This window comes from Cynoglossus semilaevis, chromosome 11 (genome assembly GCF_000523025.1).
Source record: "Cynoglossus semilaevis isolate Cse_v1.0 chromosome 11, Cse_v1.0, whole genome shotgun sequence".
Taxonomy (NCBI): Eukaryota; Metazoa; Chordata; class Actinopteri; order Pleuronectiformes; family Cynoglossidae; genus Cynoglossus; species Cynoglossus semilaevis.
In genome coordinates, this window is record NC_024317.1 from 10,956,581 (window position 1) to 10,969,805 (window position 13,225).

Genomic DNA, 13,225 nt, shown 5'->3' on the forward strand with positions numbered 1-13,225 from the left:
CAATTATTTTCTGTCATGCCCCCCCCCACCCCCGCGCCCCACGAATTGAAACACTGTTGAGAACCTGATAAGGTGTATATTTTTATCTGTACAAACCACTGTATGAGTTGCTGCCCCCTAGTGACTGCAGGCTTGTTATCATTCATGCATTACAGCAGTGGTACACTTATGTCTATATGCGTGCCATATTCCATTTGAAGCCCCTCACGCCCACCTGGTACCCTCCTCCCGTCCCCCTATTTGAGAAGTACTGCTGTAAAAGATTAAGATATTGCCTTTGAGCCAGGTCCAGCTGAACTCCACTGTCTGCCCATCAATGTTTATTATACCAGTGGAGCGGGGAAAAGTGGATGTAGGTCTGTGTTTGCAGCTCACAGTAACACAGAGGTTGCTGGTTTAACACTGCCTTGTGTGACAGTGTCTCCAAAGTGAATCCCAACACTGTACAGCCATGTAGAACGGATACTTTGTCTTATAGACACTTTTCACCTGATCTGGAAGTAGGCAGAGTGTAAGGTGTTCTGCTGGTTTATGATTGGTAGAATGAGGCTGCAGTACTTTTGTCTTTCTTCCTGAAACATCATCTTTCTCTGTAGGTCTACATTGTCTTCAAACATTTTGTACTTTGAAGACAAAGCACCATGGGATATTGTAAATCTTTGACAGTAAATCTTTTTTTTTTTTAGTAAGGTACACTTCCCTTCAAACTAACGTCTCGTTATCTGCAGCAAGTCCGCCCCCTTGTGGATATATATTTGTTTTCACTTTTAAGGCTTGGCTTTTGCACCCAGAAGGTTGCGTCTGTTTCTAACATACCAAGTGTGATTTAGACTCACAGACATCGGTTGGTTTCACCGTCTTCATCCCTTCGTCTGTCACTCTCTATCATCCACTCTCAGCCTGACCAGGTGCCGGCGTTTTGCCTCAAAATGTTAAAGAAATACTGCTGTGAATACTTCTACACCGGGGACAAGTTATGCTTTGTCTATTTATTTTAAACAGAAAAGAGCACACAAAGCTAATTGTACATATTATATTTATTCTATATATATGGTTGTTTTCAGAGGCTCTTTATCACATTGATGTGTTGTTTTTTTCTTTCTTTTTTTGTTCTGTTTCCTTCGAGATGACCAGTAGAGCTTTTACAGCTTTGATTAATGATTAGCACAGTGCTTAATACAAGAGTTTCTGACACTGACCTAACACTGGATGGTTCTAAGTCTAAAAGTCCAGGAAAGATGACTTTTGTTGATGAATGTTACATCACGTAACCCTCCAGAGTTCTGAAATAACATGTAAAATAACATAATATGGCTTTTATTTCCAAGAGACTTTTTTCAAGTTTATTTACTGACTACGACTGGATGTGTTTACAACACAGGGGAAGTCCCAGTGAACCTATGCAACTCGGTGACTTGTTTCCATTCTCACCAGTCGCGATGTCACTCACTAAATAACCTCTATGCAAAAAAAACAAAAACAAAACACGAGAACATTTTTTTGTGTGTGTGTGTTCCTGTTGAAGATAGGGCTTAGTACCGATTTATATTCATTCAGTACAGGAACTAAAAACCTTGTGGTAACCAGGCTGGTGTGAGAGGGTTTGAAATAAAGAGAACTGACTGTTCTGAGTTAGGACTCGGTGGTTTTGTAGTCAATGAATTGAAGACTGGAAAAGGTCAAAGGTCAAAGGACAGTATATCAGTGGACACAGTACAATGAGATGGGACTGATTTGAGGAGGTCTGAGATTTACATTCAAATTTCACTTTAATAATAACATAGCAGAGAAGTCCAGAACTACTGGAGTCCTGTTAGTTCCTGTTTAGGTTCTGGTACTGTACACACAATTCCCAGTAAGATTCCTCTCTACTAGGGAAGGGTCCTTGAACGCTTCATGCAGGGCCACCCTCTAAGTCATAGCGTAGAAAAGTTCTAACTTATCCCAGCTTGACTCAGTAACCAATCAGGAGCTATTTCTCCCCAGCTATCTTTTTGATTAAGACTAATTGTAAAATACAATAATGAATATTATGCAGTGTTTTGTAATGATGATTGTACTTTATGTAGTTGGAGGAGACGAGGGCCGGAAGAGTCATCGTCTAAAATCGAAATAAATGATCACAGAGCTAACACCTGGACACGACACTGTCACGCGTCCCTGTGGTTGAAGATTGTCTCTCACTGGTAGATGCACATGTAACAATAACCAGCCTTTTAAACCCATTTTACCCCCAACACTATACTGCCTTGTTTAACCTCGGGGCTTAAGGGCCTTGAGTCCTTGAACTCAAACAGTGCTGATTCTCAGGCTGCCAACATCCACTCCCAGATCCAGACTTTTCATTCAGACTCTTAATGTCAAGTCTTTACGACACAACGAACTGTTGTAGAGAGAATGATACATGCACTGCAGTGTTATCGGGACGACGGTCTTTGCAATTTTTCTGTGTGCGCTCTTGTCAAAGCCCTCCCCTCCTTGGGATTGGAGGAAGGCTATCTCCCTGCAGGACTTTGTAAATTGATGGAAATTAAAGATTATTTTATTTCATACCATTCTCCTGTGTGCGACCGTGATTTTATTCCTTTACTTGAACTCTTCACTCATCATTTCCGCTGTCATCGTGAGGGCTGGAGTGGGAACGTAATGTTAAACCCAGGACACTAAATGTTCAGTGGTGTGCCGTTAAGGCTAACCAGGCCTCTGCTGGCCAAAACTATCAAATTCAGTGACTTGTTTTTCGGTTCGTATCACGAATTGTAAAATAATCCCGAGTATGTTCTCTGTTCTCAGCAGTTGGCCACACCAAGGCCTTCTCACTGGCCTAGAGTGACGTTGGTAAGTCATGTTTTTTTGTTGACGGGTTTCTCGTGTGTGTTCTATATATGTACGACTTCTTGTGGTACTTGGTTGTTCCTGCGTTCTTGCCTGTGGTTCCTGTGTGTTGAGTGTTTCTGCCTGGCCCTGATTTTTTGTAAGTGGATGAATGAAATTTGAACTTCATCCTTTTTTTCTCTGTTTTTTCCCTCTATCCTACATTTTCTGCTTCTGAATCCATAAACGTGACAATGACTTCTCATCAGTTTTAAACCTGGTCAAACTTTGACATCAAAACTTCTTTATTGACCCATTACAAACCTTAAACATAAAATATAGGTAATTACTAAATATATATTTATTTATTTATATATGTGTATAAAAATAGATTTTAGACAGTTTTTTTTCACAAACCTGCTGCTGTATTTCTGCTAAATTCAAATGCTGCCAAGTCACTTCATAATCCTCTTAATAACGGCAGAATTTATTTGGCTTTACTACTTATTTTGTTGAATGTTTATAATGAATTTTACTTCTGGTAACATCTCTTTCATTAAGATAGAATCTCAGGATTGAGATAGTAAAAAATAAAAAATAAATCAATAAAAAATATCCAAATACAAAGATTAGACATCATTTCAAAATACGATAATAACAATATATTAGATCATGCATTTAAATAATGACATATATGTACCAAACATTATATAAAAGAGATTATAAAAGTATATATAAAAATTCTTTAAACATTTAGTGTGACTCAAATACAGATACACAGGTGGAAAACAACAAAGTGGAATTAAAGAAGTCTGAAAAGTAACAGCGATCAGCAGAGCGTCGGCACTGCTGATGACATCAGAAGTTTGTCTCTGTTCTCTGCTGCTTCTCCTCTTCCACCGTCCAGTCCATCCACCACAGGTTGACCGGAGGACAGGTGCAGACACAGAGCATCAGCCACTTGTAGAACCTTGGACGCACCTGGATAGAAAGGTTTAAAAAAAAACAAAGATAGCTTGACTGAACAACTACTTGCTCCGCTGCATTCGCTTTGATTTTATGACACGTTTGTATCGTTGGGGAATAGAGCAGTGGAAGGAGTCATAAGATCAAATGTCAGATATAAAGTATTTCTATGTCATTCATCAACAACCATCTAAACTAAAGCATTAAGGAGGATGTGATTGGTTGAGGCGTATATCCCAGTGTGTTTGTTGATATAATTATTCGTTGACGTTGAAGTCTTACCATCTCGGCTCTTGCTGCACACGCCCACAGTGTCCACCACAATTTTCCCCAACACTGATCCAGACATGTTCTGGAGAGACAAGTTCAAAGTACAGTCTTTTTTATTTTGTGATGTGGTTATGTCAACAATACGGCTTTGATATGACCACACGAAAAGAAACTCACTCTCCAGAACTAAAGTCCACGGATTAAATTTGTGTTTTTATAACACAGGGCCACAGACGCGGTGGGTTTACAGCTGCCTTGAATATTGAGTATTTTCATATATATTATTGTGCTTGTTTCCGCATGAATTGAAAGTAGACGATCATCACATATGTTTTGTGACATTTTTGTGTATGTGGTCAGTGAGGAGATGTGTTTGTCCACGCTTACCTGGTTGCACAGTTGCAGCAGCAGCGTGACGACATCCCTGAGTTTCTCCTCCAGCCTTAGTGTGTTTGTCACTTCCTTTAAATTCTAGAACCAACAAAGTTCAAAAATAATGCACCTGAATGTGTTTATTACATTACTTTAATGTTCAACAAAAACAAAAAGACAGTTATTATATTATTACTGTACATCTACACATGTAGGTTATACAGCCTTATACAGAAAATAACATTTGGGATCATTAAAATGGGACGGTTTAGTTTTTCTTACCTGTGATTGTTCTTGGTCTGGTTCTCTCCACCCAGTTCTCTGTCTGCTGCCTTTAAGAGCAACAGTGGAGTTTTTAAGAGGAATGTTATTCTGAGAGGACGGAGGACTGACTGTGTGTCCTCGACATCTGCAGAAAGGACAGTTAAGTGTTGTCTCTCTCACTCTCTCTTAATCTCTCTCTGCCCCTCTCTCTTCAAAATTGCTACTATAGTTATGATTTTTTTAAATGATATTTTACATACAACAATACTTCTCAAATATGACACAAAGTGTTAACGTGGAAGATACAGATGTTAATAATCTGTTTGTTTTTTTCTCCATTTACAGGAAGTTCTGGCCTTCTTACTTGGCTTAGAGCGTATGTAAAGGTGTGTGTTTGTGTTTATGCTGACCCTTTTCCACAACTGTGCTGACGACTCAAGTGCTTCTTCACCTCTGACTCGCAGCACTGTCCAGTCTTACTCGCCCCTCTGTCCTCCTCCTCTTCATCAGAGGCAGCTCTGCCCTCCACTGCCCTCTGCAGACCCTCAGCATCTGCAAACACCACAAGGATGTTACTTTGCTGATCCCCTAGAGCGACACCAGGGGGAGGGGAAGGGGCTATTTTGCATTCTTAAGTTAGTTTGTGATTTTTTTAACTGCATCAAGTCCCATGATTCAAGATCTTCTCTCACCTGTCTTGGTGATGTCCTCATCTCCTAATAGAGTCCCTGGATGGAAGGGAGTGTCACGGACACATTTACAGCAGGGTCTAGTTGTGGTAAGGGTGAGAAACAAATCAGTTTTATTAGAATTTTATATGGAGATGTAGCGATGCATAGTGAATCAGTTAAAAAAAACTATACAAATGCGTGACAATTCTTAGTCTTAAATTAAAAATGAATTGTGCATCATTTCAAAAAAAGTGCGGCCCCCCTGTTCAATTTTAGGACAATTGTGGCCCGCGAGTCTAAAAGTTTGCCCACATCTGCCCTAGTCTCTTATTTTTGGTGAATTTCCGCTACACAAAGTGAGTACCTGTGCTGTTGAAGCTCAGACTCCAGCTGACCTATCCTGGCCTGGAGCTTTGGCACAGCCCGAGCTTGTTCCTGGATCAGTCGGACCCTGTGTAGCCCCAAGCTCAGAGCCTCCCTGGCCTCCTCCGCCCGTCTCCTGTGGGAGATCATTCAAAACCTTCACATAATCTTCCTGCACTTTAAGATAACGTTACATCTAAAGGTACAACAATAAGTGAGTTGGGAATCTTCCATTAGTTGCAATAAGCTGTTTCACCATTAGATGTCACTAAAGCCTACACCCTGTGGCCTGTATCCAGAGAACTTGCCTAATCTGAGCATTCTCCTTTCTCAGTGTGGACTCCAGCGCCTGCAGCCTGCGTACTTCCTCGTAGGCCCACTGCAGCTCCTGCTCCAAACGCTCGTTGAATCTGATAGCCTCCTCTAACTGCCCATCACGTGACGAGCGAATCAGCTTCAGCTCCCTCATAAGGGGGTCCCGCATGTCCTGTATCCTTACACCTCTCCTGACCCCGCCTCCTCTTCCTCCCCCAGCACCAATGCACTGGCCTCTGATCCTCTGTGTTGGGACCAGCTTTCCCTTTTGAAAGGTGATGGATGTTGTGGGAGTGGAAACGGCAGAGCTGAAGATAGAGGGGGGAGAGGGGGCGCTGCTGCTTGACCGTCTGAGGGCCACCTCCAAGGCCAGGCAGCGAGCGTCGCTGCTCTGCAGCGCTGAGCGCAGATCCTCCACCAGCTCCCTCAGAGCTGAGAGTTCATCTGGAGAGGAACGTCAGAGGAGATTTTACCAAATGGCTCACATTTAAAATTCAGTGACCACATCCTTTAATCTTTCACAGTCTTTACTTTATTACTGCACTGAGAAGACACGTTTTGACCCGAGGCCAACAATACTTAGCCAAAGTTTTCCAATGGTTATGACCCACAGCATATATATAACATTAAGAAAATGTCATTATATACAACCAAACAAAAATGTCTTTGAAATGAAATATATCTTCTAGTTTAAGTTTACTCACAATTTACTTTACTCAGTCTGAAACCTGACCCTGTTTAGTTGAACACATTGATGATATACTCACAGGAACTGAGTCAGACGTTTCATTAATCGTGTTTTATCTGGAGATAGGATTTGAATATTTCTTGCTGATAACATTTCTTGTGACTAAGACACATTCTGGGTTCACAGGGGCGGAGATAAAAATGTAAAAGAAATGCCATCCTCCGATCAAAAGTAGTACCAGTAGAGAGTCTTGCCTCTGACCATCAACCCTCGAATGTCCAAAGACATCTTTAAACACCACAGTCGTCCTGAACACGCGTCCTGAACTGTACCTGTTTCTCGCTCCACAGACACGGTTCCCACTTTACTCCGGACATGTGAAGGTCCACTCTGCTTGCCGGACAGATCAAAGCTGACACACTTCCTGCGCCTGCGGCGCGGCCACCGGAGCCGGATCTGTCTCTGCACCAGCTCGGTGTCGTCAGTCGGGGGCAGCTGCCTCACTGGATCTCTGTCACCTCTGCGCGCACTGCGCACTCGGAAATATTCACAGAGCCGCGAGTGGAAGTCTTTAAATGACAACTGCGATGGAAGCCTGGAGCACACGTCCCGGAACTCTTCCTCATCATCGTCCTCAACCGCAGCGACTCTCGCCACTCGCGTCCCTCTGGTTCTGCCCAGACCCAGTACGGCACAGAGCGCTGTGAAGTCCTCCTCCGTCACCACGTCTTCCTGGTTGGTGTAGGCCAGATGGTGGAAGACCTCCTGCAGGTACTGGTCTATTCCGGTTGCCAGGACGACGATCTCGTTCTCCACGCCAGGGTCAGGGCAGTGGTGATGTGCCAGTGCGCTGCGGAGCCACTGGCTTTTACGCGCGGCGCGAGGAGACGGAGACACTGCGGTTCGTTCCATGACTTCAGGTAAACTACCTTTTCGCTGGAAAGTCACCAAATATAACCGGGATATATTTTCAAAACCGTCCTCTCCCTTTTTGTGTTTTTGACTATGCGTAATTCCATGAAAAACTATCCGTGGCGTTCATCCCCAGAGCATCCAGTGGTGAATGGATGCCCTCGGGGAGGAGAGAGAAGAAAAATGCCAAAGAAGCGACTCCACCCTCTTGTGTGCTCACTCTGGCCACCACTAAAGTTTCCTCTGCGGTTGATTCAGCGGATCGTGTGTCAATTATTTGCACTTACGGTAACTGTTTCAAAGCCATTTTCTTGTGTAGTGTCTCTGCACACTGCACTATAATGGTTTGGTCGGTGAGTTTGCGCTGTTGTCAGGGATGGTTTGAAACCAACCGTGAGTCACTTCCAAATGCACTGTAAACACACGAGGAGATTGAACAACATGAATGGTTGAAAATGACAAGCTTAATTAAATTCAATTATTTTAATTAAAAAAAACACAACTCATTTGCTGGAGGTCACACTGCTGTTGTGGATGGTAATAATGTGTACATTTTACTGAATGCGAGCAGCAGGTCCAGCGTCAAACTGGCCTCACCTCAAACTACCCATCCTTCTATAACAGAGTAAAGATGAGTAATGGTGACTTTACCTTTGCATACAGAGCACAAACAAGGCCACGCCGGATCACATGACTAACTGTCTCTGTGGCAACATACGCTTAAAAAATAAAAAGCTGTACATCACAACGTTGTTACAAAAAAGTTCACCTGAAAGTCAAATGCAATTTTGTGTTCTGCACTCCTGTGCGGCGGAAATACCTTTCCGCGCCTCACCTCACCACTCATCACATACCTGGCAGCTTAAAGGGAGGCAAGCATCTTGATTACACATGTTTGACATGACCACAGCACATAACTTAGATATGTCCTCACAGCGATAATCGTTTTAGTGCATCAGAAGTAATGCCAACATCATTTGTTAACTGGCAGGGTCAATATACCAGAATTGGACTGTAATATCTCCCCAACCCCCATTTTGAGAACCAACAGCTTGATTCTTCTTTTTGATTCTTCTGTGGTGTCATGGATGATCTGTCCATCTGTGCACATTCACCCACACATGTCAAGGTAAAACAGTCCACAGCTAATGTTTAAGTATTGTTTTTAAATGGACTCACCTGCCCTGGAGGGAAACTTCAGCTGTTATTTAGTCTTTGTTTTGGTTTCCAGGACTATTCTGAGCTGTCACAGTCACCGTGACTCACCTGCACCGCCTTTGACCTTTGAAAATGTGTATTTACAGTGTCAGTGAGTTGGTGAAGTCTATGACTGGAGAACAAATTCTCTCTGTGTGTCTCCCTCCCTGTCTGTCTCTGACAGATAGGAACAGGAACTTGTCTGAAGCTATAAAACAACATTTATCTGCATGTTGCTTGTTTGACGAACATGTGGAGGCAGGCCACGGCTCTGCGGCGGCGATCAGCTCAGCTCATCTGGAGCCTCCGGGGAGCAACCTGAGATAAGACCGTCAAGGTCAAAGTATGCACTTCAGCCACAGACAAAGAGATTAAAAAAAGGAGAGAGAAAGAAAGAAAGAAAGAAAGGTAGTGAATAAAGATAAAGCCCTCAGGCTGTAGTTTTATTCTGCAATGAATGGCATATCCAGTGTTTTGGATCCAAATGTGGGCAAAAACGTGTTACTCATAACTTTTTCTCATTGCCTTCCAGCATAAACAGAAATTCTCTTGTGCTTACGTTTGTCATTCTCGACCTACAGTGTTTTGTGGTAACTTCATCGTCGCCCATGAATTTATTAAAGTCTTGTTCCATCTTTCCGACGTATGCCGTTAAATCAAATTTCACACAGGAATTAGTTGGTGCTATAGGTACTGATGTACAGTACTCAGTTCGTAATTCTTCACACTTTCGGAACACTTTATTGATCTTTTATCTGCTGATTTCTTTTCTGTTCTTTTCCACTCCATGGCCTCCAGCTGCTGGCCTCCTGCTGCGGTCCACTCTTGGTGAAGGGAGCTGATCAGTAACAAATAGGATGGGCAGCTGTGAATAGAGCAGAGTTAGGGGTTTACAGCTGGGTGCGTGTCCTTTTGTTAACCCTCTGGAGGAGAGTGAGCCAGAGCCACCATTAATAGGAGCTGTCTCTTTGTTGGTGGCCATATGCTTTATTGAGGGTCAACCAAACCAAAGATACAAATACACATACACACATAGGTGTTTTTACTCTATCAATTATTATTTACCAACTGTGCTGTAGTCCCCAGGGTAAATATTCAAACAGAAAGTGGCATGCACACAGTAGAGACCTTCAGAGTCCTTGAGTTCAGTCGGCCCCTAACCACCCAGATGGTCAGATGTCCTTGGACGACCCTCCATTCATTTGTTTTTTTGTAGATCATAAACTACACATTGTTCTGTTAGTCAAAGAACATCTGTCAACTCTGAAGCTAATCACAGTTCTTTCTCTGGGCAGTGGGGCTCCATGTTGTGGAAATGTGCGTTAAAGTAAACAGCCACCACATGACTAATGTGACGGACGATACTACTCACAATCACCCTTCATCACCTTAATTCTGTAATCTGTGATCAATGAGGAGAGTGTCAACACTATCGTCCACATGAGGGATTAGAGCAACACAAGAGGCAATTCAGCCTTTCAACGGTCGTGATTTATGATCTCTCTCTCTCTCTGTGTGTGTGTGTGTGTGTGTGTGTGTGTGAGTGGTAGACGTGGGTGTCACATTGTAAACATGACTCTGCTGTGTTACTATGTAAACATTTCCTCATTCCCTAGATATGGAAGGATCGACTGTTTTTACCTTTGAGCTGTCCCACTGAGATCAATGCTGAGATGCAAACACTTTCATCCATTTTAAGCTTATCCTTTTTTACAGCCCTGTATTAAAAAATAATACTACTACAGCCTGCTTAGGTCGTCAAGCAACTACAAGTTGTTTTTTTTTGTTTGTGAAAATGTAAAAGGAAAATGTTACAGACAGTTAAAGGAATACACATGCATTCAAATTAAGATATTTACATGGCAACTTTACCTTTTGTTTTTTCTCACAATGTTTTTTCAAGTTCTTTAGGACATTGCAAAGCTGTCCTAGTCATCTTGCACAGATCTGATAAAACTACAGGGCTTAGTACTTCGAGCAGTGATTATATATATATATATATATATATATACAGTATATTACAATTATAAATAGTGTGCTTAACATCATTGTAGTACAATACTGCTTAGTGCAACATTTCTCAATTTTTGTCAAAACAAAATCTTTATCTTTGAGTGGAAACTTTGAATTAATTCATTTTTTTCTTAAAACTGCAGTAACTGTACACGGCAAATTCTTATTATATAAATTTAGTACATCAGCAACAAAGGGGAAAATAACTAATTAAAAAAATAAAGATTGGCATTTTGAGAAGATGTATATTAATGTGAATATTTTATAAAACGTTACGTGCCATATTTTAAAAAATATAGTGGCATTTATTTTGAAAATCCATGTTGCCGCTGCTGCTCTTGTGTCACTCCTGTGATGTTTTAATTTTATTTATGAGACTTTTGTCAATTTTGATTTCATTTTGTTCATGGCCTATGGTAACAAATTAAACACACAAAGTATTCTAGCCCTCAGGTACAGACTCTGTAAACTGAAAAACAGAATACACACACACACACACACTGGATTAAGCAGCTGCATTCCTGGACACCAGGGGAGATCCTGAAAGAAGACATGTGGCTACAGGCAAGGACCAGCTCTACATGCAAAAAAATTCACACCTATTACGCGTGCACACACACAGTCTGGGTGTGACGGCTGCCACAAATACTGAGAAATCCCACCCTGTGCAGTCAGTACAGTAAAAAACTGACGTGTGTTTCAGTTAAATATCCTTGGACGGACATTCTGTGTTCATATGATCATTTCTTTGTTTGCAAAAGTAGACAGTCAGGTGGCTATCAAATACTGGAAAGCTGGTTTTCCAAAACAGAAACTTGACTCTTGTTCAATTTTATTTGGTTGCAAGAAACAAGATCTAAGAAACATAATCTAGAAGTGCTCATCATTTCTGTGGTGACTCCAGTGGCAGAAATATTTTCTGTTCATTTTTTGTTTGTTTGTGTTTTGGTTACACTGACTATTGGCGCATTATCTATTGACTCAACAGACGTTTCCCTTTTCTCTCTCTCTCTCTTTCTTTCTGATACTTTTCGGCAATCACTTCAGAACAGTCAAGTGTTTACATTTTTATCAGTATACCTCCACCTTTTGGCGGTAGATGGCAATTGCTATTGTCGTGTTCATTGCATGTCCTTTTTAAATTTTCGCACAATGACAGACAGGGGCACTAGAGAGTGCAGATGTTAAACAAATCAGGAAAAGTAACAAAATATAAAATAGTTAAAATATAAAGTGTGCACCATTTGCAACCGCAGAGGTTAAGTTATACTATTATTAACCGGTTGATGGCGGTAAATATTTTGTTCTAAAAGTCAAAGAAGGAAGCGCAGAAAAGGAAGAAGAAGAAGAAGAATAGGAATAGGAGGAGGAGGAAGATCAACCTTTTCACATTTTACAGCAGTAAATTTACACACGAAAGCTTCACGTTCTGTCGCCGTTTTGTTATACAGCTAATCTTAAACGATGGGAAAGGTAAGTTTGTGTTTGTGTACACGTATGTTCAGCGATACGTTTTTTAAGAACTGCTAAAACAATTACAGTTTATTCAGTTGAAATTCAAATAATAACCTGCATAAATGGTTTATAAACGTAGAGCTTATCGTTTGTAACACATGTGCTACAAACGAGTGTTTTGTGCTGGGGACAAGTGTTTTTATTCACTCAGTAGAGAGAAGTGAAGTGTCTCACAACAACAATGACTTTCGAGTGACCCGCCACTAACGACAAAGGAAATGCTATGGTTCGCTGGGGTACTGGGTTGATCGTAGAGCGCCTCCTAGCGTGTGGAGTTGTACTTGCCCAACCACCAAGTTCTACTATTATTACGTCCTATTTTAATAGGACTTTAAATTGAACCCTAAAATTGCATTATAGAAAGTGAAATGAATAAATATCTTAAAGTTTCTCTGGGTAGCGTTGCTACCAAGTTATAGTGTCTTTTAAAGTCTTCTTTGACATGTAGCGGAAGCTAACGTATTATTAGTTGCTATGTGATCGACTCATATTGACTCTGTTTTTTAAGAAGTTGTTGTTAGCTATAAAACATCTCAAATTAACTGTTTGTGATACAAGTAGAGGCATAAACGTTGTAAAAAGCAAAGCAAGTGTGTGCGCGCGCGCAAGCTGGCGTGTCTGGCGGCGGCCGCAGAAACTGGATCACCAGCGACTGTCTCAGCTCCTTCAGTCTTACAATGATCGGACACAGTAACCGTTTGTGCTGAGGACAGGATTTTGGAGAATGAGTGTAGAGTGGAGACATAGGACATATGTGTATTTGTGGACCTGCAGGCACTTCCAGGTAGTGGACAAACTCATACGGCTACTCCAGGTTTGTGAGACTTTTACTCCTTCACTCATACTTTGTGTGTGTGTTTGCTTC

The 13,225-nt window shown here is 41.6% G+C and overlaps 2 protein-coding genes across 3 annotated transcripts in view; one reads left to right on the top strand and one right to left on the bottom strand.

The window, feature by feature from the left end:
- LOC103386273 (contactin-4-like) overlaps positions 1 to 13,225 on the top strand; it is a 695,358-nt gene that overhangs the window by 488,688 nt on the left and 193,445 nt on the right. The window lies entirely within an intron of this gene.
- LOC103386305 (EF-hand and coiled-coil domain-containing protein 1) lies at positions 3,577 to 7,781 on the bottom strand. Of its 2 annotated transcripts, XM_017036522.2 has the most exons (9): positions 7,056 to 7,781; positions 6,029 to 6,479; positions 5,722 to 5,856; positions 5,379 to 5,455; positions 5,097 to 5,238; positions 4,705 to 4,831; positions 4,438 to 4,521; positions 4,063 to 4,132; positions 3,577 to 3,795 (listed from the first exon to the last, which is right to left on the bottom strand). In XM_017036522.2, exons 1-9 carry the CDS (start codon positions 7,633 to 7,635, stop codon positions 3,644 to 3,646), a joined length of 1,818 nt encoding a protein of 605 aa, XP_016892011.1. In that variant the 5' UTR covers positions 7,636 to 7,781; the 3' UTR covers positions 3,577 to 3,643. The 2 variants fall into 2 exon arrangements, with proteins under 2 accessions (XP_016892011.1, XP_024916075.1); XM_025060307.1 differs by lacking the exon at positions 4,063 to 4,132.

What these genes read in the sequence shown, in the direction of transcription:
- LOC103386305 (XM_017036522.2), bottom strand. Translation starts at nt 7,635, where the DNA reads ATGGAACGAACCGCAGTGTCTCCGTCTCCTCGCGCCGCGCGTAAAAGC. An exon ending in AAGGAGAATGCTCAGATTAG is followed by an intron (nt 5,857 to 6,028) that starts GCAAGTTCTCTG and finishes GATCTCCCACAG; the next exon opens with GAGACGGGCGGAGGAGGCCA. An exon ending in GTGCAGCAAGAGCCGAGATG is followed by an intron (nt 3,796 to 4,062) that starts GTAAGACTTCAA and finishes CTTTCTATCCAG; the next exon opens with GTGCGTCCAAGGTTCTACAA.